General features: G+C 42.0%; 1 protein-coding gene across 1 annotated transcript in view; it reads left to right on the plus strand.

The window, feature by feature from the left end:
• The first annotated feature begins 20,620 nt into the window (after window positions 1-20,620).
• Window positions 20,621-22,258, plus strand: part of GALNTL6 (polypeptide N-acetylgalactosaminyltransferase like 6) — a 1,387,945-nt gene continuing 1,386,307 nt past the window's right edge. The window contains exon 1 of the mRNA XM_043891291.1: window positions 20,621-21,007. Within this exon, the coding sequence (XP_043747226.1) occupies window positions 20,870-21,007 (138 nt within the window). The 5' untranslated portion in view covers window positions 20,621-20,869. The remainder of the gene's footprint in view (window positions 21,008-22,258) is intronic.

Here is a 22,258-nt window from a genome sequence, read left to right on the forward strand (position 1 = left end):
ATTGTACAAGGGCTGGCCCAAGTTCTGGGGACGAAATGGAAGTTACATTGTGAATATAATCCCCAGAGCTCAGGACAGGTTGAGAGAATGAATCAGACCCTAAACGAAACTTTGACAAAGTTGGCAATAGAGACTGGCGGGGACTGGGTGACCCTCCTTCCCTTCGCACTCTTTCGGGTGCACAACACCCGTTATAAGCTGAATCTTACCCCTTTTGAGATTCTGTATGGAAGACCCCCTCTTGTGTGTCCTATTTTCGAAGGAAAATGCCTGCCACCCCCTCTTGGTTGCTGTCTTGGTTGCTGTAATGCCAAAAATCTTATACCACTCAGAAGAGGTTATGTACTCACACTGGGACCGGGAAATGCTAAGACAAAAGAGAGAGCCAATCAGTGCGATCACCATAGCAACCTTGTTCAGTCTTGGGCTGGCAGGAGCAGGACTTTGGGACAATTATTTATTGTTTAATTTATTTGTCAAGGTTCCTCCCTCCCAGCAGCTCTACCTGCCCGTGGGCGGAGGAGGGGGTGGCTGTGCGTGTGGACCCCAGGTCCCAGTCCTTCCTGTGTCTGTCAGAAGGTGGGCTGGTACAGCGGCTAATTTAAGGGGCATGGGTGATCCTGCCACCTCAAGGCCCTGCGCCTGCGGGGTGGGTTTTAAATTATTGACTTGAAAACTTCCGTGCAACGATGCCACTTGAAGACTCCCGTGAGAGGATAAGGGGGTCACGGAACAAGCTAGAAACCCCTAGGGTGCCCGCCCCCAGCAAGAAGGAGAAGATTATGGCTCCGGATCCCTGGGGCCATCCGGATCAGGTCCCCATGTCATGGTTTGGCAGGATCTAGTGGAAGATCCGCCTAAGTGGTTCACTCACAACCCCACCTGGGAGCAGCTGTTGCAGGTGCTCTTCACCACAGAAGAATGGGAGCAAATTCTGGCAGAGGCGCGGAAACGGGTCCTGGGGGCTGACGGGAGGCCAACCGCCCAGCCTCATCGCGTGGACGAGGGGTTTCCTCTGTTGCTGCCTAACTGGGATTTTGAGCGAGCAAAAGGTAGGGAGCGTCTCCGAGCGTACCACCAGACTCTGATTGCTGGCCTGCGGGCCGCAGCAAGAAAGCTGACAAATTTGGCAAAGGTAAATTTAGTAAGGCAAGAGCCCACTGAGAGCCTGGCAGCCTTCCCCCAGGCTGAGGAGTCACGCGCTGCAGTTCTGTTAGCGTTTGTAAATCAGGCAGCCCCAGATATTAGGAGGCAAAATAAGGGGGCCATCCCCTCACATAATATTGGCCCAGGTGATTGGGTTTGGGTAAAACGGGTCACTTAGAGAAGTCTTTGACTTCCTTGTCTGAGGTGGTCTTGCAGAATAAGAGAGGATTAGACTTGATTTTTCTCCAACAGGGTGGGGTCTGCGCGGCTCTGGGAGAAGAATGTTGTTTCTATGCAGACCATACAGGAGTGGTAAGAGAATCTATGGCAAAAGGGAGAGAGGGACTGGCGCAACGAAAGAGAGAACGGGAAGCCCAGCAGAGACGGTTTGAGTCTTGGTTTCAACGCTCCCCCTGGCTGACTACCTTAATTTCCACCCTCCTGGGTCCACTTATAGTGCTATTATTGATACTCACATTTGGCCCATGTATTTTAAAGCGACTAGTATCATTTGTTTAAAAAACGCCTCAACACCATTCAGATTATGGTGTTGAGATGACACTATCAGCCAGTGGCCCAAGATGGAAAAGAGGAAGATTCCTCTACTTGAACAACAGACAGGGGGGAATGTGAGGCGAGCAGAAGTAATGCCATGGCAGGCAGCTTAGATTAGGAGTTGGCCTTCCTAATTCTGGGTGGTAAGATTATCAGGCCACCTGGATACAACCAATCAGCTTAACAGTGACCGCTGTTTGCCAATTAGGAACGGGGTGGAAACCCCCGGGAAAGTCCCGTGCAGGTGAAAGTTTTAAGTGTGTTTGACCAATGAAATTGCTTTGCAAACTTGTAACCAATCTGCTTAAACCAACTACCAATGGCGTGTGCTCACCCTATAAATTTGTGTAACAGCTTGGGCTCGGGGCTCTCTGACCCCGCACCACTGCGTTGGATGCGGCAGGAGCCCCAATTCGAGTCAGCAATAAACTTCCCTTTTTGCGAGTTGCATTGTCTTGGAGGCCTTCTCTCTTCCTGCTCGGGGATTCGGACATCGGGCATAACAGTGGTTTTTAGAAATTGGAAGCTCATTACCACTCTTCCTAGCTCTCGCATAACTCCCAAAGGAAGGGGTTCAGTCTTTTTAAGTGAGAATAGCTCTTGGTCATAAACAAAACATGGTACTCAAATCTTAAACTGTTTGGTGATGTTTTAGAGGGTTCTAAAGAGCTCGATAGGCATGAGTTTGAGTAAACTCCAGGAGTTTGTGATGGACAGGGAGGCCTGGCGTGCTGCGATTCATGGGCTCACAAAGAGTCAGACACGACTGAGCAACTGAACTGACTGACTGTTGACTGAAAGAGCTCTGGTAGTCCTTTATGTCTCAACACAGAAAGAATTCAGTGAGAAGCAAAGTGATAGGTAAGTGATTTATTAGAATAGAATGCTTTTAAGGCTTACAAGTGGGTGAGCATGAAGGTGCTGCACCTTCAAAACTTACTTTTATAGTCAAAGGAAAAGTGAGGAGGGGGAGAATAACTCCTTTGTTTTTCTTGAGTAGACATCACACTTTCATCATCAGCTCCTCATCTAGGTTAGGCAGGGGAGTTTTCTTGTCCTATGTGATCAAGCCAGGTCCACAAACTATTACTTCTTATGTGTGTAAAGAGCATGTCCTAACCTACTGAGCTCCCTGGGCAGGATGTGGGGCTCTTGCCAACAACGTTTTATTGTTTTGAGGCCAGTCTCCTGCTTCTGTTACATGATTTTATGGCTAAGCAAACCTGGTTAGTTTTGTGGTTAAGCAAACCTGCTTTCTTCAGTTCAGTTCAGTTCAGTCACTCAGTCATCTCCAACTCCTTGTGACTTCATGGACTGCAGCACGCCAGGTTTCCCTGTCCTTCACCAACTCCTAGACATTGCTTAACCTCATGTCCATAGAGACAGTGATGTCATCCAACCATCTTATCCTCTGTGGTCCCCTTCTCTTCCTGCCTTCAATTTTCTCAGCATCAGGGTCTTTTCTAAGGAGTCAGCTCTTTGCATCAGTCCTTTCAATGAACATGCAGGACTAATTTCCTCTAGGATTGACAGGTTTGATCTCCTTGCTGTCCAAGGGACTCTCAAGAGTCTTCTCAAACACTGCAATACAAAAGCATCAATTCTTCGGCGTTCAGCTTTCTTTATGGTTCAATTCTCACATCCATACATGACTACTGGAAAAACCATAACTTCGACTAGATGGAACTTTGTCGTCAAAGTAATGTCTCTTCTTTTTAATATGCTGTTTAGGTTGGTCATAACTTTTCTTCCAAGGAGCAAGCATCTTTTAATTTCATGGCTGCAGTCACCATCTGCAGTGATTTTGGAGCCCAAGAAAATAAAGTTGCTTACTGTTTCCACTGTTTCCCCATCTATTTGCCATGAAGTGATAGGACTGGATGCCATGATTTTTGTTTTTTGAATGTTGAGCTTTAAGCCAACTTTTTCACTCTCCTCTTTCACTTTCATCAAGAGGCTCTTTAGTTCTTTGTGTTCTGCCATAAGGGTGGTGTCATCTGCATATCTGAAGTTACTGATATTTCTCCCGACAGTTTTGATTCTTGCTTGTGCTTTATCCAGCCCAACATGTGGCACGATGTACCCTGCATATGTTAAATAAATAGGGTGACAATATACAGCCTTGAGGTACTCTTTTCCCAATTTTGAACCAGTCTGTTATTCACTGCTCGGCTCTAATTGTTGCTTCCTGACCTGCAAACAGGTTTCTCAGGAGGCAGGTAAGGTGTTTGAGTATTCCCATCTCTTTAAGAATTGTCCACAGTTTATTGTGATCCATATAGTCAAAGGCTTTAAGGTAGTCAAGAAAGCAGAAGGAGATGTTTCTCTGGAATGTTTGATCTTGCTTTCTTGAGTAACCACTAGCTTACAGGGGTCTCCCACATTTTTTTCTACTTACAGTCCCAGAGTGGGATTAACTGTTTGATCACTTACTTTGTCCCTTTGCTCTGTCTCTGTCAAAATCAGCCTTCTTGCATGACCACTCACTATCTCATCTTGCAAAACATAAACTGGGAGTGCTGAAACATTATGGAAATTATGTAGTTGCTAATGAAACTCACTGAAAAATATCTTCCATTTCTTTCTTACCTGTTTTTTTCTATATCAACCAAAACTTCCTTTTAAATTGAGCAACCTCTTGCTAATGGAAAAATCAGGGAGTGAGAAATTATTTAAAATATTTAAATGTCCTTGTTAAAGTATCAAATATAATAGGGAGAAAGGAATCACAGGATATAAAAACTCACAGAAAAATGGTTTCTTCTTTTTTTTTTTTTTGGATTTTGACCAAAGTACTATGGAAAGGCTTGATTTTGAAACAAATCAAGTAGTTCTCAATTGTCTTTTTTAAAAATTTTGATATAAAATTCTCCGAGAGCTGCCAAAAAAAAAAAAAAAAGCTGTTCAACCAGCCAGACTCAGTTTCTCTATTCCTAGAAAGGCAGTTGATTCAACTCTCTGAAGTGTTTTGATACTTAATTAGTTTATACTTGAAAAGCACTTTCAGTGTGAAGGTCTCATTCAAGAGCATAGTATTATTAATCAGTGAATGCCAGATTCAGCAGTTTTCTTGCACTTTATAAATTCTCAGCAACTCTTTCAGCAAAATGCTAAATTAATGTGTCCTTATTTTCTTTCTTGGGAAATCTCTTTTGCATGCATTTCCAACCTGCTTTTAAAATATGTCTGGCAAACCATTCTTTTATCTCTCTTTTACAAAGAATGCAGCATAAAAGTTCATGACCATATTTTCTTAAGGATGTTTTTCTCTTATTAACACCATTTCCCAGTCTGTGTTCTTTGCAGCATCATTGTAACATAACTGATGGCATTTAATAAAATAGTCAAATGGGGAATAAAATTGTAACCTTTTGAGTTGTCACTCTATTACTAATAGATTTAAATGAGAACTACATCATTTGTAAGCACATTTTATAATATAATAACTATTGCAATTCATTGTAAAATCTCAAATTTATACAAATGCTGTTTTCAGTGAAAAGGAAAAATGTGAAGATCATGCTTTTGGCTCCACCATGGAGCTAAGATAAGTAACTGCAAGCTTTAGAATTGATGTCTCAAATGATATGAATCCAATGAGAAAGAATGGCCGAATTTATAATTCTTGTCTCCCCACTATACGTGGAATGAAATCTTTATGACATATAAAAAGCAGATAAATATAAGCATGCATCTCTTCAAAACATGGCCTGTTTGGATGTTAATTAGTCTTCATATTTTTATTTCAAAAGCAAATATAGGCGAAGAGATGATTGTTTTTTGGGTACACTCTACTAAGAGCTCCTATAAAGAAAAGAATGGTAGCTCATTTATCTAGATAGCTGGCTTGTGATTGAATCCTGGTTCTTGCCTTTACTACCTCTGAGACTTTTAGTAGGATATGTAATACCTGCCTCAGCCAGAAACAGGGTTTGAGTAAAGTTAGATAAGTGAATGTATGCAGAATCTAAGTATAGTGGCTGGCACAGTGGAATTCAGAGTTCAAGTGAATGCAAATTGATATGTGATGCTATTCTTACCATGATATTTTTTCTGCACCTATCAGTATGTGACTCATGAAAGACATTCAATATTGTTGAATTTAAATGACAGAGCAAGAGGTTTTAATTATTCATGAAGCAAGCAATGATCACCAACATTATCATCATCATTATCACCTTCAAACCTTCAACGTGGGCAAAATATGTTACCTAAATAAATAACCAGGTGCATTGTTTATCTCCATAGTACTTGTGATCAGTATGAGTGTTGTTTCCATATTGTTCTGGTTAATAAGTAATTCAGCACTATAAATTTGCATAATAGTAATGTGTTATGTGGGCTTCCCTGAAGATACCAGTGGTAAAGAATCCTCCTGTCATTGCAGGAGATGTGGGTTCAATCCCTGGGTCGGGAAGATCCCCTGGAGAAGGAAATGACAACCCACCCCAGTATTCTTGCCTGGAAAATACCACAGACAGAGGAGTCTGGTGGGTTATTGTCCACGTGATTGCAGAGTCAGACACAACTGAGCACGCACGCATGTGAGAGACAGAGTTATGTGGCTAAGGCAGAATCGTAAGTATTTTATAATTATGCTTACAACAGCACATGTGGCTTAATGTTTCATTGGCAGTGCCAATTTCAAAAATATATATTAATCAGTTATGTGAAAGAACTTCAGAAATAGTAGGTAAGAGAGTGTTTGCACAGTATTAATAACTCAGTTACTAATTCAGATAGTGGTGAGACAGGTGTTTATATGATTAGTTAACAGTTTATAAGTCTGAAATAATTCATATTAAAAAAGAAACATAAAAATTTCATACATCATTTTCAGATCACCATTTCCAGATTCTGCTCTCCTTTCTGAAGCAACATGATGTTCCAATATGACAACAAAAAGCAAGCTGCCAGTGATTTTAGTAGTAGTAGTATGTTAGTTGCCAAAGAATGCTTAAACTACCACACAGTTGCACTCATCTCACACACTAGCAAAGTAATGCTCAAAATTCTCCAAGCCAGGCTTCAACAGTACGTGAACTGTGAACTTCCAGATGTTCAAGCTAGATTTAGAAAAGGCAGAGGAACCAGAGATCAAATTGCCAATATCTCTTGGATCATAGAAAGAGCAAGAGAGTTTCAAAAACAGCTACTTATGCTTTATTGACTATGCCAAGGCCTTTGACTGTGTGGATCATGACAAACTGTGGAAAATTCTGAAAGAGATGGCAATACCAGACCACCTGACCTGCCTCCTGAGAAATCTGTATGCAGGTCAGGAAGCAACAGTTAGAACTGGACATGGAACAACAGACTGGTTCCAAATAAAAAAAGGAGTACGTCAAGGCTGTATATTGTTTTATATATATATATATATATAAAATCTTATTTAACTTATATGCAGAGTACATCATGAGAAATGCTGGACTGAATGAAGCACAAGCTGGAATCAAGATGGCCAGGAGAAATATCAATAACCTCAGATATGCAGATGACACCACCCTTTAGGCAGAAAGCAAAGAAGAACTAAAGAGCCTCTTGATGGTAATGAAAGAGGATAGTGAAAATGTTGGCTCAAAACTCAACATTCCTAAAACTAAAATCATGGCATCTGGTCCCATCACCTCATGGAAAATAGATAGGGAAACAGTGGAAACAGTGATAAACTTTATTTTGGGGGCTCCAAAATCATCACAGATGATGAATACAGCCATGAAATTAAAAGATGCTTACTCTTGGAAGAAAGGTATGACCAACTTGGACAGCATATTAAAAAGCAGAGACATTTCTTTGCCAATAAAGGTCCATTCAGTCAAGGCTATGGTTTTTCCAGTAGCCATGTATGGATGTGAGAGTTGGACTCCAAAGAAAGCTGAGCACCAAAGAATTGATGATTTTTGAACTGTGGTGTTGGAGAAGACTTTTGAGTGTCCCTTGGACAGCAAGGAGATCCAACCAGTCAATCATAAAGGGTATGAATCCTGAATGTTCATTGGAAGGACAGATGCTGAAGTTGAAACTCCAATACTTTGGCCACCTGATGCAAAGAACTGACTCATTGGAAAAGACCCTGATGCTGGGAAAGATTGAAGGCGGGAGGAGAAGGGGACAAAAGAGGATGAGATGGTTGGATGGCATCACCGACTCAAGGGACATGAGTTTGAATAAGCTCTGGGGGTTGGTGGTGGACAGGGAGCCCTGGCGTGCTGCAGTCGCAAAGAGTCAGACACGACTGAGCAGCTGAACTGAACTGAACTGAATGTCAGTCGCTCAGCCGTGTTCTACTCTGCGGCCCTGTGGACTATAGCCCGCCAACTCCTCTGTCCACTGGATTCTCCAGGCAAGAATTTTGGAGTGGGTTGCCATGCCCTCCTCCAGGGGATCTTTCCAACCCAGGGATCACACCCATGTCTCCCACATTGACAGGCAGGTTCTTTATCATCTGATTCACTGGGGAAGCCCCAGGGTTCTTGCCACTTTGCATATTCAATTCAGCCAAGCTCACCTGATTCTACTGAATCTTAGTTCAACATGTATCTCCATGAATGGTCCCTGGAACTACAAAAATATGGATACATAATATTTAGTTTTTTTCCCCCTTTTTATGGATATATAGTTAAGTTTATTTTGTTTGTGCTGAACAAATGAGAGCTGAAGGGTATTGATGGTTGGATTAAAAACTGACATTTGATTCTATTCTGAAAAATTTTTAGTGAGAAAAGTGAAAGTGTTAGTTGCTCAATCGTGTCCAACTCTTTGCGACCCCATGGGTTATGAGAGTATTGGCTTAATATCACTGAGAAACATAGCAACATGTTTTTGTTTTCAAATTTCAGAATGTATGTATTTAGCCAGAGAAAAGGGAGGTTTCTGCAAACTGACTTGCTCGTTTAGTTTTCCCTCTTTTTATGAAAGCCTGGTCCTAGTATTGCATCCCTCATTCTGACGTCTCCTTGTCCACCATGCCAGGCTCTAAAATTAAAATACAACGGGCTTGCTCCCTAGATAGTAGGAATTTAGTTTTTTCCCATTCTAAGCAGTGCCTTTATTATAAGAATTATTTTTGTTTGTTGAATCCCTCTTCTCTAAAGATGAAACTGACTGAGATGCAGTGTGGGACTTGTATACGGTGGGTATACAAGTATACCCACTTGTATACTTGCAAAGCTGCGGGTCAGCTGGAAGGATAAAGCAAGGACTTTTCACTCAACACCTCTCCCTCCACAACACCCAGTTGTTACTAAATCTCAACTTCTCTTTTACAGCATGCCCTTCCTCTGATCCCTCTTTCCACTTCCCAGTGCTAACGTCTTACCCTGCGTGCCTGCTCAGTGGCATCTTTCTCTTTGCAACCCCTTGGACAGTAGCCAGCCAGGCTCCTCTGTCCACAGGATTTCCCAGGCAAGAATACTGGAATAGGTTGCCGTTTCCTCCTCCAGAGGATCTTTGCACCCCAGGGATCAAACCCGCATCTCCTGAATTTCCTGCCTTGGCAGGGGGATTTATTACAACTTAGCCACCTGGGAAGCCTGACCTCTTACCCCAGGGAATCATTATCTCATAACTGAAATGTTCATTAGCCTCTGGTTTGCTATCCTTATTTTCAGTGTTTATAAAGCAAACCAAGCTCCATCTGTTGACACTGAAACTGTCCAAAATACCCCATCATATTTGTCAGTTCCTTCTCAGATGCTTTTAGATGGCTCACTGTTGCCTCCTTGCAGGACAGCAGATAGCTTCCATGGTAGCTGCTGCCTCCATTGTACAGTCAGGCTTGCCTGGAGCACTGAGTGAATTGTTTCCAGAATGACCCAGCAAGAGTGTGGTTATCCATTAGTGATGTCTGCCCCAGGGAAGCAATGGAGACCTGCAGCGTGTTCATAGTGGATCGTGGATCTTAGACCAGTCCCAGAGGTTCAGTGGGAAAGAATCTGCCTTCGATGCAGGAGATGTGGGTCCAGTTTCTGGGTCAAGAAGATCCCTGGTCAAGGTAGAAATGGCAACCCATTCCAGTATTCCTGTCCGGAAAATCCCATGGATAGAGGAGTTGCTTGACTGTAGTTGAAGGGATCACAAAGAGCTGGACAGGACTGGACGACTAAACAACCACCAAACAGAGGGGACCTATCTTCTTAATGTTCTCACTGTACAGGACTGTGTGCACACGGGTCTGCTTGGGTAAAATAGTCTGCGATTTGATAGAACAATATGAATTACACAGGAAAATGGACAATAACACTATTTTGTCAGCTATGTCAATTATGATATATGTGTGCAACTTCCTGCATTATTTGGTATAACTTTAGCATTCCTATGCCTGAGATTCCTATCATTGAAATGAGGGCAGTTGTTCAAAAACTGTGTGAATATGTGTAAATCTTTTAGAAAATGCCTGACGCATAGCAAGCTCTTGAAAACTGTTTGCCACTATCATCATCATTATCCATCTTTATAACACCTTGAGAAGCCTTGGCTATTAATTGCTTTGAGAAGAACATTGAGAAAAATGGGCTTCACACATTATTTCCCACACCCATGTGTATAAGAACAAGTCTTTACATACACAGATATGCATGTGTGTGTGTGTCTGTGTGTGTTAATTGCTGAGTTGTGTCCAAATCTTTTTGACCCAATGGGCTGAAGCCCTCCAGTCTTCTGTGTTCATGGGATTTCCCAGGCGAAAATACTGGGGTGGGTTGCCATTTCCTCCTCCAGAGGCTCTTCCCGACCCAGGGATCGAAAGCCATGCCTCCTGCATTGCATCTCCTTTACCACATGAGCCACCAGGGAAGGCCTATGCATTTGTGTATATACATATAAATATATAAAGTAATGATATAAATATATGTACATATAAATGTGCATAAATATATAAGTATCCATAGCAAGAAATTGCTTTTCGCCAGAGGAGAAAAATGTCAGTTATCCTACTTCATGCCACAGCTTCTAATGAACAGAAAACAAGTAATTAAAAATAAAGTATTTGTTTATTGCATTTGTTTAGAAATTATCTCTTTATTTGTGGGAGAAGGAAGGCATATTAGGTTGGTCAAATGTTCTTTTAGTTTTCTGCAGGCTCTTAAGAGAAAAACAGGTGTGGACTTTTTGTCCAACCAAATCGCTTGTCTAATGAAAGATTAATTACAACGTTATTTCCAGGTAGCATATCAGGCACCATCCCTCCTCAAGACATTTGCATTTTCTGTGCCATTTGCTTGAGATGCTCTTCACTACATTTGTTCCTTCTGACCACTTCTCCTTCAGGGCTGCCTAGCTGTCATCTTCCAGACAGAGACGCCCCTGCCTTACAGCTCAGCTTATGAATGTTTTACCCTGATCTCCCTTCTCTGTTCCCTCCTGTACTTGTTCCCCTTATTATACTAGTCAACCTTCTGCTACACCTTGCACTTTATGATATATGGGGCTTTGTTCTGAAGTATCGTGGGTGTACAGAGGTATGATAACAAGTTATGGGTGCACAAAACAGTGACACACACTATTTAGACTAGTGGGTAGCCTATGCCTTCTCCAGCAGATCTTCCCGACCCAGGAATCAAACTGGGGTCTCCTGAATTGCAGGCAGATTCTTTACCCACTGAGCTCTGAGGGAAGGCCCTGTTGCATTTTTTAAATTTCTCATATAAATTATATCCTACAGTATTTGTCTTTTCTGTCTGACTTATTTCTCTTAGCATAATGCCCTCCAAGTCCACCCATGTTGCTTAAAATGGCAAATTTCATTTTTTTTAAGCATGAAACATCCATTCAGGTTTTTTCATAAGATTTTACAGTTGTATCTTGGAGATATATGGTGTAACATGCATACACTGCACCAATGTACATTTCCACCAACAAGCTCCCTTTTCTCCACATCCTCACCAACACTTGTTATTTGTGTTCTTTTTGATGATGGCCATTCTGACAGGTGTGAGATAATATTTCATCCTGGTTTTGAACTGCATTTCCCTGATAATTAGTGATGTTGTATGCCTTTTTGTGTCCTGTTAGCCATCGCATTTCTTCTTTGGGAAAATGTCTACTCAGTCCTTCTACTTATTTTTTACAATTTATTTTTCTTGATTGAAATTGGACTATAATGTATTAATTACTGCTGTACAGCAAAAGGACTCAGCTATCGTCTATCTATCTAAATAAACAGATATCGACTATCTGTATATAGGTATCTACATGTAGGTATAGATGGATAGTTGAGTCTTTTTTTGCTGTACAACAGTAAATACAGCTTTTTTATTCTTTCCCATTATGATTTGTCATTAGCTTCCCTGGTGACCGGACGGTAAAGACTCTGCCTGCAATGCAGGGGACCCGGGTTCAATCCCTGAGTTGGGAAGATCCCTTAGAGAAGGAAATGGCACCCCACTCCAGCATCCTCGCCTGGAGAATTCCCGTGGACAGAAGAGCCGGGTGGGCTCTATGCAACCCATGGACTCACACGGAGTCAAGCACAAGGGAGGCAGCCAAGCAGCAGCGGAAGCACGGTTCATCACAGGATGTCAGATACAGTCCGCTGTGTGCTGTAGTGGGCCCTTGTTGTTTATCTATTCTATACCAGCCTGCATCTGCTAACCCCAGACTCCCACGCTTACCTTCTCCCACCTGCTCCCTCTTGGCAACCACAAGTCCATGCTTTATGTCCCTGATTCTGTTTCTCTTTCATAGATAGGGTCATTTGTGTTACATCTGAGATTCCACATGTAAGTGATATCATAGGGTATCTGCCTTTGACTTTCTTCACTTAACAGGATAATCTCTAGTAATATCTATTTTTAGAATCTAGTTTTTTAATTTATTTTTTCTCCCACATTAGAATTTAAAGTTTGTGACAACAGAAAATGTTATTTTGTTTACTATTGTATGAACCTTACCTAAAAGACTGGCTTACACTTAGAAGAAGCCTAAGAATTATATGAAAACTGAATGAAGTGAAACTTTATCTTACTTAAAATAGATAGACGTCCTTAGTTATTCAAATAAAGGGATCACTCATGAATCTCCTACCTTATCTGTGGGGTCTTGATAGACTTAAGGGACAAAGGGTATTTTATAAATCTGCTTTTTCTTTTTTATACAGCACATTTTGAAATTAATGTACCACTGTTCTAGGAAAACTGAGGATGTTGAAATGAGGATGTAGTCAATGAAAAATTATAACAACAAATTATTGCTGTATACAAGTGCATCTTTTCGTACTTCTTGAATATTTGGAATTTTTTGAGAAAACAGTAAAATCTGAATTTTATCTCAGAAAATAGCCACAGAAGGACTCCTGAATCTGACTGCTTCACAGTGAGGAAGGAAGCTGAGGGGAACACAGCCTCACCCACACTGTACCTGGTGTGAGGGCAACAAGGGGAAGAGGTACAACACTCTTGTCCCTTTTCCATCAGTACAAAGTCCTTTTCTCCAGACATCTCTGGATGCCTGGGTTGTTCACAGAATGTCAGTTTCCTCAAGTCCACACTATAATATGATAGGTGGATGTGGACAGTGGGGCATTATCTTGACAAGATAGATCTTAGCAAGCAAAAAGTCAAGTTAGACAGACATCTAAAATCAGGGGTCAGAACATTGTTATTTTCTATTTGATGTTACTTCTGCTCTCTGTAAATCTGAATTCACACTTTCATTTTAACCATTAAGACTGTCCTTTCCTAGTTTATCTTTTGCCAGATTATCCAAATGAATATTGGAGGAAAAGGTGATTATTTAACTGCTGATTTAGTGTTAATATATGAGGTTTTAATACTATAGACATAATATTATGGGGATTTTTATTTCAATGTTTTGGCATTAAAAGCAATCATTATAGCTGTTGAATATATTGTTTTTATTCCTCCCTAAGTAATACTTTCTATAAAGTATGTTACCAATGTTAATTAAACAGGGACCATGAAAAGTCCTTAAGTCATTTTTAGAAAATATCTTCAAAGTGGTTTTATAATACTACTTAATATATGCTTGTAATCTGAAGAAAAGACCACCACTGCTATAGAATATTACAGAAGAATATAGAATTACTGATTCTGCATATTTTGAGTGGAGAAAATAGCACAGTTAAAAGTAGATTTGGATACTGTATCTTGGTCTTGGGAGATTTAGCAGGAAATATTCCAGGAAACTGCATTCATAAGGGATGAGAGAAAGAGGACTGGGCAGAGAATGAAGCATCCACCCAATTAAAGATCACCTATTATGTGCCTGAAGATAAATTTACCTACTCTATGAAAATTATTTTGATATATTTGTAAAAATAAGCTAATAAGTTTGTCAATCAAAATTAAAAGTTATTGAAAATGTTACCAAGTACATTATAGGCTCTATGAATGAGCTTTACTAAACACAATATCATCAAGTGAGGAAAATACTGCAATGTGGAAAAGGGATTGGATAGATACTGGGTGGATACTAGGCATAGAACAAGGACTGGTGTCCAGGGAGATTGATTTTATTTCAATACAATGAGGAATTTTGCAGCTTAATTGTATGGGATGAGGTTGGTATATAGGACATGGGTCATACTGATATTGTAAGTCTTTCAGCAAGACTTTGACAAGCTATTTGAGTATATAGTTTTGGTGCAAGCTATAGGATCGTATTTTAGATATAAAATATTTGAAGAATTTTCAAGATGATTATGCCTGGCATGCTGCAGTCCATGGAGTCACAAAGAGTCAGACACGACTGATCGACTGAACTGAACTGAATTCTCCACAGGCAATGATAATTTTCAGATACACATTTATTTATATATTTATTCATTCAAAAACTATGTATCGACCATTTATAGCATGTTAGTGATAAAATATCTTATTGGCTTTGATTTCCTGGATGATTTGGATAGAAAAGTAGCCACTATTTTGGAAACACATCATATTTTCAAGTACCAATGAGAATTTGGATCTGCAATGCTAAAATTGTACAAATGTTCGCAAACATATATACAGATTTAATATTTTTAAATGAGTATTTTCATTTCAGACAGAAGATAAAAGGATGGATATTTTATTAAAAATTAATTTGTTTAAAGTTTAGGTATTAGAGGGTTTCCCTAGTGGATCAGATGGTAAAGAATCTGCCTCTAATGCAGGAGACCTGGGTTCGATCCCTTCGTTGGGAAGATCCCCTGGAGAAGGGAATAGCTACCCATTCCAGTATTCTTACCTGGAGAATCCCATGGCCAGAGGAACCTGGTGGGCTATGTCCATGGGGTCACAAAGAGCCGAACACGACTGAATGACTAACACTTTCACTTTAGGTATTAGAGAAAACTTATTAGTGAAAAATGTTCTTATTTTATTTTGATGAGTTCTGCTACTGACTAAGTAGAAAGGGGTCATGTCTCAGTGTATAGTGAGTACAGGTTTTAACATCTATTTGCATTCTCCTCCTTAGTGGTTTAATGACATAATGCTCCTGTTTTGATGCTTTTCATGAATTGCAATGGACAGATTCAGTCTTTGAATCCTTGCATGCAATTCTCAATGAAGCCTTTGTTGAAAAAACTAATAGTTTTTAAATCCTCATTATCAAAATATCCATTTATCTCTATATATTTCTATTGATTTATCTATTTGATTGATAGATGCAAACATTTATGATTCCTGTTTCACAAATGTCCAATTTTCTTTCCTGAAACTACTTTTGAAGTTCTCATTATGGAATGGGAAATATATATTTGAAAGCTTACTTAATCATATTATAAAGAGAAAATATTATTTTAAAAAAGAATACAACCTAGGATTTTTAATCAGAATTATGACTATTTTACAGAAGGTTAAAAATCTGTTTATATAAAGTACTCAATTTTTTGCTTAGTATACTGAGCTCAGATGAAGATGTTTACTGAAATATTAAGAAATTTTCTAATATAAAGTTTCATTCATATAGGCAAAAGAGAATCCACATAAGCCTACCGAGAATGGGATCTCATTCATGAGTTAATCTTTTTCGTAATACTCCTAGTTTCTTAGTAAATCACAAAAAAGAACTGCATTTAATTTAACAGTCTACTTCCCAAGACCACGAAGAGCAATCGTCCCCAATCAAGTCTGTTGGTGATATTTTACTTAGGCTAAACTTCATAGTAGTCTCATCAAAACACAGAATATTTTAGAGCACTTGTGAGTGCTCACTCAGTCTTGTCTGACTTTTTGTGACCCCGTGGACTGTAGCCCTCCAGGCTCCTCTGTCCATGGGATTTCCCAAGCAAGATTACTAGAATGGGTTGCCATTTCCTTTTCCAGGGGATCTTCCTAACCCAGCGTCGAATCCTGATCTTCTGCATTGCAGGAGCATTCTTGACTGTCTGAGCTACCAGGGAATTAAATGTATAGGGAAAAAAAAATATAGTTGAGTAAAGATATATTCTGTTAGTAGAGGAATAGCAATATTTAAAGGTAGACTTGCTGACTAAGAACTTAAATGCCACAAAGTGAAGAACTTCTCTAGTTTGAAAATATTTAGGCCAAGAGTAAATAACCTTTTTCTTTTTATTTTAGTTAGCAATTGTCACTTTTTAATTTGCACCACATTTAATTGCAAATACTTTGTAAGTCCCTTGTACTGAAAATTCTGTGAGACTGTTCAGCATTGCACCTTCTACCCAGCAGCATTTGCATATATATAGAAATGACTTGGGTTTTTTGGTGAAGAATTTCAGTGATGATAGTGACAGGAAAATACCACATTTTAAAATTATACTTGGCTCTTATTTCTCTTTATTGTGTAGTGGCAAACATTGTAATTTCCGAAAAAAATGATTGAAGAAGATTAACCCGTGTCTTAATTTAATGACACAAAAATGAATAGCATAACTTAAATTTACTTTTATTATATTATTAATATAATCAATTCCCAATTTTCACTGGAGGATCACCTCCTCCCACCAAGAAACAACTTAGCTAAAGGTATACTTATAACAAAGTACCCTGTTTATTCAGAGGGAACAATTTCAGTATTTTTACACTCCAGGTATTGTTATTGGGTTAAAGAAGAACAGAATATATTTCCATTTCTAGATACACTACCTTTATGCTCTAGTATCTGTGATTCTGATAAAAACTTGGAAAAAGTCAAATCTAAATAAAAGTAAACCCTACTATATTTACATAGAAGGTAAAACTAAGTATAAACTGTTTCAATGATAAATTTCAATATTACTATTTAAAAATGTAGATAATGCACCATAGTATAGTCTTAAAAATCAATTACTTTTTAATCTTCTCTTACAGCATTATAACATTGGCTATTTTATTTATTAATAAAGCTTATTATTTTGTGGCTCTGTAAAGTTCAGGTAAGAACACAACCCCAGAAGACTGTCTGTGACCATTTTTTGGTTTTTTAAACAATTGACTTTCACCAGACTTATTAGTTTCAGATATAAAGCTTTAAACTAGTAAATTCAGAGGGGAAATATTTATATGGCAAAATGATGAGCAAATGTTTTTCTTTCAAGTTCAGTTCCAACTGACAGCCCCCAGGTGATCTGCCAGCCAGGTAGGGGTCAAATCCAGTCACAGCCCACATCCACACCGGAGAAAGCAGAACCACAAGTGGAACCTATCCAAATGCACGGAATCCTGAGTATTATAGCTGTTTTAAGTCACCAAAGTTTACAGCAGAGCGTAAAGGAAGCAATGTTCTGCCTCTTCCAAGGCAGAACCTGACTCAACAGAAGGTTAACACAAACAGCTGAGCTTCTGTATTTCTCCAGTTGCCTTTATGTTGTATTTTCCCCTAGAACGTAAGTTATTCAAGGTCCCAGTTATTGTTTTATTTTTTTTCCCATGTGTCCCAGTAATATTAACACAGTGCTGGGCACATGGGGCTCTGATTACCTGAGGTTCCAGATTGAGTCATAACAGAATGAAGGAGCCAAAGGGCTCTCAGGGGGTGTCTTTGGATTTAAAGAGGAATTTAAAGACAGGTATTTTGATTAGATTAATATTAATAACCAATTAAAATACATCTGTTTACATATATATATATATTTAATCTGGATTATCTGAACAAAGGAATTCAGAGTCACATAAAGTTTTTTTTTTTGTTTGTAAACAAGCTAAAATAAACACCAGTTTTAGTTAGGGACATTGTCATCTGTTAGAAATTTACATGTGGAATTGTGAAAGAGATGATAACTAAGTAAGTAAGTAAATGAATAAGTTAAATGGAGGAGGGGTGGTCGCTGATTGCCTAGAGCTATGCTGTAAATGCATAATAATGCCATGGGCTCTGCGTGTACTTCATGTAGGGAGTAACAGGTACACCCATTCACTGTGACTAACCATGGTTCCCAGATTAAGTACTGTTTGCTGGACAATTCACTTGAAAAACAATAAAGAGGCATGGTTCAAGTCAGAATTCTGAATTTAGAAAACAGAATGATGATATGTCTATTTGTGATCAGGACTTGTTCATTTTTTTTTACGGCACAAAGAAACTGGCATTGTTTAAAATATGAAGGATTTCAAATTTTTTTTTAATTTCAAAGGTATCTGAGATTTTTTTTTTACTTTTTTAATTGTTAATATCTCTATCTACAAGACAGGCATATTATGTATTTAAATATTAATAGTTCTCCAAAATCTTTTCCTTCAGGATCCATCAATCCCAGCAAACCTCTGCCTGTTTTGCTGCTTCCCAGAATTCATATTTCTATGCTTCAGAATGGCACTTGCTAAGAGAAATAAAGATTAGAAAATGATGCAGGGTATAGAAGAGAGTGAGTGAGTGTAAATATGTATGTGTATAAGTGTGTGTGTGTGTGGGGGGGTGGTGGTGAAGAATTATGTCCAGTCTTCTCCAGATTCCGAAGTTGCACTTGTGTAAAACGAAGTGGTAATCGGTCTTTACGTGAATGACGTATTCAGACATTATTTATTAAATACGTTTACATACTCTTGAAATGCAAGTAATTCACAGAAGCAAATATTGCAGCAAGGAGCTTTACTCATATAGTCAGTCAGTATGTACTGTTCAGATACATTTTAAAATTATAACGCAAGGAGCTGAAAGCATGTGTCTTTACACTCATACACATCTCACCAGGTGAGACAGGAGAGAGAGAGAAGTGGGCAGCAGAGGGAGGGAGGGGACCTGGAGCCGGAGTGGGGTGTAAGAGAGAGGGCGGAAAGGAGAGAGGGAGACAGGACCCTCCTGGGCCCGCGTCCTATCCTCCCAAGCTTGTGGGCATCACCTCCAGCTGTAACAAAGAGGTGACCATGGCGTTCCTTTCGATTCTAGACAGGCCGACACAGCGGGTGCTGCGTGTCTGTCTGTCACCTCCTCCAACTCTCCCTTCCTCCCGGAGTTAGAAGCCCCGGATCCCGGGAGTGCCCCCACTCGGTGCCAGGCGCGCAGGTCCCCTGGAGACGCGGCCACAGGTTCATGCGTGTGCGGTCAGGGCCGGTGGCGCATGCCGGCGCCGGGGAGAAGGGGGAGGCCTTCCCTCCGAGACCAGGCTCGACCCCCACTCGGCCTGGGGACCGCTGGAGGAGCGTGCGAAGGCAGGTGGCCCCGCCACGACCCCGAGCGCTGCGCGCGGACAAGCGGGGCGGGGAGGCGGCGGCACCGCGATCTCACCCGGCCCGGGCGCCGGCCGACGCAGGTAAGCCGCCGGGGCTCCACGGTGTAGCTCCCGAAGCCGAGGCCGAGAGCCCCAGCATCCGCCCGGCCTCGCGTCGCGGTCCCGGCCCTCCCCCGGGTTCCTCGCGCACCTGGTCGGGCGGCCTGGGAGCCCCGGGGCAGGATCGCCGGGCTCCGTTCGCCTCCGCGCCCGCCGGCACCACGGAGGAGCCCGCGGAAACCCCGCGACCAGCCGGCACCCCGCCCCCCGCATCTCGGGTCTGGCGACTTTGGGGTGAGGCGAGCTGGGGCGCCGGCCTCCCGAGGGGTCCGAGGTCGCGCGAACGGCCGGGGTGGAGAGAGGAGACCTCGCAGGCGAGAGGCTGGAGTCCGGGTCCGGCGGCGGCGTCGCCCTGCTCTGCTTTCTCGCGTCACGGCGAGCTTATATAGGAGCTGGCGGCGGGGGACTGCCCTCCCCGCCCGCCCGGGCTCCCGCACGTGGCCGGCACAGCCTCGTCCCCGCGCAGGCGGGCACCGGGCGACGGCGGCGGGAGCAGCGCGCGCCTCTGCCACCTCGCCCTCCGCGCGCGCGCCCCGAGAGCCTGGCTCGGCTCGGGCGCCACCCTCCCTCCTCGGCGCGGGGAGCGTGCGAGCTTCGCCTTCCAAGTGCGGCGATGTTCCTCTGGGCTCGTTCCGTCGCGGGGAGAGGATGCTAAGGGGAGCGCCGGGGCGTGAGAGCGTCGCCGAGGAAGAGGAGCGATTGATGGGCAGGGCCCGCACTTGGCGGAGGACCGCAGCCCGGGCGCCGCGCGAGCAGAGACGGCGCGGCGCCTCCGCCGACCTCCGGAGCCTCCTGCCCCCGGGCACCTGGGTCGCCAAGCCGCTGCCCGCCGACGAGGGGCGGCGCGGCGCGTGAGCGCCGGGGAGTTCTCGGACCTCTCTCCAAATAACACTTCTGCCCGGGACACCGCGTCTCCCGGACCCCCGGGAACCCGCCGGCGCGCTGGCCACCGAGGGACTTGAACTTGAGTTTAGGTGGCTTCTCCCAGCGCAGGAGGAGACGTCCTGGGAAGACGAGAAAGGTGATGCGCTGGGGTCGAGAGCCAGCACTTTTCTTTCTGCCACTTGCTAGGGTCCAGCAGCTTCCCACGCAGACCTCCTGCCCGCCCGCCCTCTCCTGAGCAGCCCAGCCCTCCCACGCCGAGGGGGAAACCCCAAACCTCCCGTTGTCTTAAGTATCCAGCATGCTATTGACTTTTTCATAACTTACGATTAGTCTTTGGAAGGATCATATTTACTCCGTGGCTTTTTACTGGAGGTCGATAGACTTAATGATTTCCTCAGTGGAGTCACTGACTTCTGAGCCAATAGCTAATGCCTTCGTCATAGTTTTCTGGGGGGAAACTAACTTTGCGTTGCTTCTGCCGATGCCCAACTCCCCTTCAATCCTGGACCTTGGTGCTGAGCACACAGCAAAAAGTTTTTAGCTTCTCCTCAGTTTCTGGTGCTTTGGTTTCAAACAACGAGAGTCGGGCAGGGAACCATCTCCTGTAACTTTTCTTCTCTGTTACCGTTTGCGATGAAGAGGAAACAGAAGAGATTTCTGCAGATGACTTTGTTATTCATGGTGGCTTTAATTTTCCTGCCCAATATCGGCCTCTGGTCTCTATACAAGGAGAAGCACCTGGTGAAATCCCCTGAGCCCGGGGAGCCGCAGGTAAGTGGTGCGCAGAGCAGGATCCCGGAGGGGCAGGAGTCTGGAGCCGGCCACCGCCGGTAGGCGTGCCGGATTTTCCTTCAGCTCCCAGGTCTTTGCAGAGCTGAGATTACAAGCCCCTAGAGACTTTGGGGTTTAAGCAAGTAGTCTTTTTAAGAGCGCGACCGATGACACGAGTGAAATGCAAAATAAAGTGAAAAAGCAGGATGAGAGGTCAAAAGGAAGAAATAGCTCCTCTCTGCTGATCTAGAGGTTGCATGAGAGGTAACTGCTTATTCCTGAAAGGAGATGTATATATAGTACAGGTTTAGTCTCAGAGACTCGAGTTTGCTTCTCCTGGAGTTTGTGTGTCTATATTAAAGTGAACTGGGCCGATTAAATCGTGAAACTTGTGAAGTGGTTCTCAAAAACTGAGTTACAGTTTTCTATATTTTTGCTTGTAATTTTTGCTTCGCAACAGCTTTTTTTGCCATGCAGAAAGGTAAAGTCTCTGTGTCTCCTGCCCTGTTGCTAAGGTGCTGTGTGGGGTCTTCAGTTACTAAGGAGGTCGTTCAGTTTCACAGTCTGGTGGTAACAATTTGTTGCTAAAAGCTCTCCTTCATGTCGGAAACACCATATAGTGGAATTATACGTGTATACACACACACACACATTTATGTTTTACTTAATATGCAGTCTACTAGTGTGCTCATGGGTCATATCTTAACATGGATCAAAAGAACTATCTTTCTTAACAGTAAAGCAAAATATCCTCTCCAGAACATTGATGAAATTCAATATAGTTAAATTCTTTGCTTACTAATAAACTAGCTTCTGCCATTAAACTTTTAACAATAGAACACGGCCTTTTTCGTGATATGGATATAACACTTCTTCAGTTAGTCCTATGCATCACCTTGGAGTGGAAATAATCTTAATTTCATGGGTCATCACCCAAGTACACTCTGTACCTTCCACAAACAGAAGGTGCTTAAATTGCCCATTTGTGGATGACAGTATTTATTACTGACAATTAAAATATCTGTTCTTATACTTAACGAAGTGGAATTTCTTTTTACACAGTGGGTGGTTAGTTGTAAAGTATATGGAAGTGATCTGCTTTTTCATTATGACAAGTAAAGCGTTACCAGTCTCTTAAACGTTAAGGATCACTAGTTGTTTATGAATTTTGGTAGATTGGAATTTTGAGAGAAAATGCTGACATATTTTGATTCCGTTCTTGATCACTGTCATCCTTTCTAATAGGGGAAT

Source organism: Cervus elaphus, chromosome 29 (genome assembly GCF_910594005.1).
Source record: "Cervus elaphus chromosome 29, mCerEla1.1, whole genome shotgun sequence".
Lineage (NCBI taxonomy): Eukaryota > Metazoa > Chordata > Mammalia > Artiodactyla > Cervidae > Cervus > Cervus elaphus.